This window comes from Arachis ipaensis, chromosome B01 (genome assembly GCF_000816755.2).
Source record: "Arachis ipaensis cultivar K30076 chromosome B01, Araip1.1, whole genome shotgun sequence".
In the NCBI taxonomy this organism is placed as follows: domain Eukaryota; kingdom Viridiplantae; phylum Streptophyta; class Magnoliopsida; order Fabales; family Fabaceae; genus Arachis; species Arachis ipaensis.
The window spans coordinates 112536495-112541145 of record NC_029785.2 but is presented as its reverse complement, the minus strand read 5'-3'; the positions used below and the strand labels follow the sequence as shown (position 1 = coordinate 112541145).

Genomic DNA, 4651 nt, shown 5'->3' with positions numbered 1-4651 from the left:
CCATAGAGACCATTCTCTAGCTCCCAGCCAAGTCCGATCAGCCAGATGGTTTTGCACAGGCTGAGGAGGACATGGGCCATATGCAGTTTGACTGGGATGCCGTAAAGGCACGGATAGCTCTCGACCCTGCTATTCTTTGGGAGATGGGTCAGAACACCACTATGCCTAGAGGGATCAAGAGAGTGTACTTGAACGATGAGGCTCGGCTATGGCATTAGATCTTGAGTAATTTTGTGATGCCGAGTACTCACGAGACGGAGATCCCTGCTACCATGATCACCCTCCTTTGGTGTGTGCTGGAGGGTAAGGACATATACTTACCTCGTTTTATCCGACATTATATGGCCAGGGCCCACGTACGAGGCACCCTCCCCTTTCCTTACCTGGTTACACGGCTAGGCCGTCAGGCTAATGTGCCTTGGGAGGATGCCGATGAGAGACCACCAGCAGCGGACTGCAGGAAGATCATCCCGCACAGCAGGAACTTCCTTGCTTTGGGCTACAGACCACCACCTGTCACTGCTACTGATGAGACAGCCCCTCCGTCTGCTGGACCCTCTTCATCCACAGCTGCCCCAGCAGCCCCTGCTGCCACCACTGCACCTCCACCCGCCTCTGAGCTGGTCTATCGCCTCGTGCACCGTCTATTCCGCCAGCTTGATCAGATGAAGCGCCGTAACAGGCGCCGGTATGAGAGATTAGAGCGCCGCAGCAGGCGACGCTATTCCCATCTGAAGCTGATGATCAGACAGGGCGCCGACATCCCCTCCGAGCCCGACACCCCTTCAGAGCCATCAGAGGATGAGCACGAGGAGGAGCCTCATTCCCAGGCGGAGACTCCTCAGCAGGCAACCACAAAGCAGGCTGCCCCGCATCAGGAGGTTATGCCCCAGATAGAGGCTGTAGATCCGGAGATCCCGCTCCAGTCCGTCCCACCTCCACAGCAGCCAGACCCTCAGCCCACCACCGCCACGGAGACCCCAGCTACCATTCCTACCATTGATGACACTCCTTCACACCAGGCTTGATTGAGCATCGAGGACGATGCTTCATTTTAAGTGTGGGGAGGTCGCCATCTCTGGCGTTTATTTTGGTGAACCACTACATACTTTTTCTTTTATTTTGGATATTTTTTTCTGTATTTTTCTCTTTTTCTTTTACTGTTATTTTCTGAGTACTTATACATTGCTACTTGTGTATTTTACTCTATTTTCTGCATTTTGCATTTTTTGTTCATATTTTAGTTATTTAGTTTAGTTTAGTTTGCAATTCTGATTTATTAGTGGATTAATTAGTATAGTTTACCCTTTTTAGCATAAGATAGTATAGTTTAAATGGAAAAATATAAAAAGGAAGTAAACTAGAAACTTTAACAGAATCAAAATAACCCACACCTTGTATATATAGCATTACATGTTAGTTGACAACATTTCATCAAGGAGGAACATTAAAAATTTAAAAGCTACCCTAAATAATTTTTTTCAAGAGAATAATGGGAATTTTTAACTAAAATGGAAGGAGAAAGCAAAACGGAGCTTTAAAGAAACTGGTATCCACGTGATCGCGTCCCAAGCACAAATCAGCAGTGACGCGGCCGCATGACTGACGCGACCGTGCGCCTTAAGCAGAATACACATGACGCGGTCGCATGACTGACGTGACCGCGCGGCAAGGAAAAGCTCCGAATGACGCGACCGCGTGACCCACGCGGACGCGTGACAGAGGCCACGCACTAGAAATTACAAAATACGCCCCCAGCGAATTCTGAAGCCCTTTTTGGCCCAGATCCAAGTACAGACAGCATAGACCAGAGGTTATAAAGTGTGGGAATGCACCCATTCAAGAAGAGCTCGCATATTTTCACCTTTCAATGATTTAGATTTAGTTGAGAGGGAGATCTTCTCTCTCTCTCTTTTAGGATTTAGGATTTCTTCTTGTTTTGGGAGTAACTCTGGATCTAGGTTTAATGTTCTTTTAGTTTTACTTTTATTTATTTATTCCAACATTTGAATTGATTATTATAATTTATGAATTATTCCATGTTACAGATTTCTAATTGAATTAATAATAATTTGAGGTATTTTCAGTTTATGATTATTCTCTTTGATTTAAGTTGCCATTGCTTCCCATCTAAGGACACTTTTATTATCTCAGCGATTTACTTTTTCCCCTTTTGGTTTTGGTTAAGAATTCAGTAACTCAATAGTTATTAAACTCAACATAATTGATAATCGTTACCTTGCTAATTGAGTTGAACTTAAATAATCCCAACCTTTTCTTAGGAAATAATTAGGATTCAAAGGTCAATTTAATTAGTCCCTTGACTTTCCTTTGCTCTGGTAAAGGTTAACCAAGTGGAATTAAGATACAACTTTCATTATTGTTGAGAAGGATAACTAAGTTGGACTTCTAATTTCCCTTATCTTGCCAAAAGTTGTTTTACAGTTATTATTTATTCTTACTTGCCATTTAATTCACTCGTCATTTAAATTACTTGCTTCTCACCTTCTAAACCCCGATTACAACCCTTATAACCAATAATAAGAACACACTTCCTCGCAGTTCCTTGAGAAGACGACCCGAGGTTTGAATACTCGGTTATCAATTTCAAAGGGGTTTGTTACTTGTGACACCCAAACGTTTGTACGAAGGGATTTCTGTCGGTTTAGAGACTATATCTACAACGCGACTATTTTTATGACATTCTTTACTGGCAAAAATCCCAACGTCAACGCCCTATTGGAATTAAAGGCCAGTCTGCTATGCTCCCTTTCTGGCGTGAAACGCTAACCTTGCCAGCCTCATTCTTGGCGCTAAACGCCCTCCCTGGCATTTAGCGCCCAAAATATTTTGATCCAATGTACTCCAGTGTGTTTTTTTCTTCATTTTGAATTCTTCTATCCCTGTTCTAAGCACTATGCATGACCATAAACAAGATTAAACCTAAGAAAACTTATGAAAATCAATGAAAATAAAAATAAAGATCAAACTACAACAAAAACTAAAACCAAATTGAAATAACACTAAAGGATACTTATGGTTGGGTTGCCACCCAACAAGCGCTTCTTTACCATCACTATCTTGACGGTTAGCTCCTCTAAGGAGGAGGGTCATAGGGGCTCAGATCTTCACCGCTCACTGTGAACTTTTTTCCTGTGCTCTCATGAATCAGCTTAACATACTCCCGAGACAGGATCCTATTCACAGTATGTGGTAGGATTGGACTTCTAGTGAGTACCACTCTCATCCCAAGTGAGAAGTCTTTAGTGGGAATCTTTTTGTTCCTCCAGCCCTTTGGTACCTTCTTCTTGGGACCTCCTCCCTTCTTGGTGGGTGGTGAATGTCCAACACCAAACTTAGGTTTGATGTCAGGGGATACTATATAGGTTTCCACCAAGGGGGTAGGCTTAAGCAATGATCTCTGCATGAAGGTACCTCATGTTCCAGAGATTGGTGAAGGTTTAAAAACCTTGAACACTAAATAGTTTTTCCACAGCCTCAGGACTAGTTCACCTCTCTCAACATCAATTAATGCTCTTTCGGTGGCCAGGAATGGTCTTTCTAGAAAGATGGAGTCTTTTTCGTCCTCTCACATATCAAGTATTACAAAGTCTGTGAGAAGGAAGAGCTATCCAACCTTGACCATGACATTTTCCACTAGCCCGTATGCCTGCCTCAGAGACTTGTCAGCCATCTCCAATGCTATCCTTGTAGGTTGTGCTTCTTGAATTTTCAACTTCTTCATTACAGACAAGAGCATCATATTGATACTTGAGCCAAGATCACAAAGAGCTTTGTCAAAAGTAATATTCCCAATAGTACAGAGAATCCAAAAGCTCTCCGGATCTGGCATCTTCTTAGACAGCTTGCTCTGAATGAGTGCACTACACTCCTTAGTTAGCACCACTATTTTATCTCCCTTCAAGGCTTTCTTCTCAGAGAGTAGGTTTTTCATGAGTGCCACATAGGGGGGCATTTTCTCCAAAATCTCAGCAAAAAGAATATTGATTTGTAGCTTTTTAAAGATTTCCAAGAACTAAGAGAACTGCTCATCCTTGGTCTCCTCTTAGAGCTTCTAGGGTTGTGGTGTTTCAGGCTCTTGAATAGCCTCCCTAGGTGGGGCGTGTAACAATGCATCTTTAGCCTGTTCCGGAGTTTCTTTTTCTTCTGACCCCTGTGCATTTGGCACCTCCTTCTTCAGTATGGGCTCTTTATCCATTGTAACTCTTCCAATGGCCAGGAATGGTCTTCTTAGTATGATAGAGTCATTTGCATCCTCTTCCATATCAGGTATGACAAAATCTGCAAGGAGGAATAGCTCTCCAACCTTGACTAAGATATTTTTCATTAGCCCATGTGCCTGCCTCAGAGACTTGTCAGTCATCTGCAATGCTATTCTTGTAGGCTGTGCCTCTTGAATTTGTAGCTTTCTCATTACAGACAAGGGCATCAGATTGATTACTGGAGCCAAGATCACAAAGAGCCTTGTCAAAAGTGACATTCCCAATAGTACAAGGAATCTGAAAGCTCCCTGAATCTAACATCTTCTTTGGTAGCTTACCCTGAATGAGTGCACTACATTCCTTGGTTAGCACCACTATTTGATCTCCCTTTAAGGCTTTCTTTTCAGAGAGTAGGCCTTTCATAAATG

At 43.0% G+C, this 4651-nt stretch overlaps 1 protein-coding gene across 1 annotated transcript; it reads right to left on the bottom strand.

The window, feature by feature from the left end:
- On the bottom strand, nt 3629-3976 carry LOC110266421. The gene has a single exon (XM_021111068.1). The coding sequence runs from the start codon at nt 3974-3976 to the stop codon at nt 3629-3631; it is 348 nt and encodes a 115-aa protein (XP_020966727.1).

What these genes read in the sequence shown, in the direction of transcription:
- LOC110266421 (XM_021111068.1), bottom strand. Translation starts at nt 3,976, where the DNA reads ATGCCCCCCTATGTGGCACTCATGAAAAACCTACTCTCTGAGAAGAAA.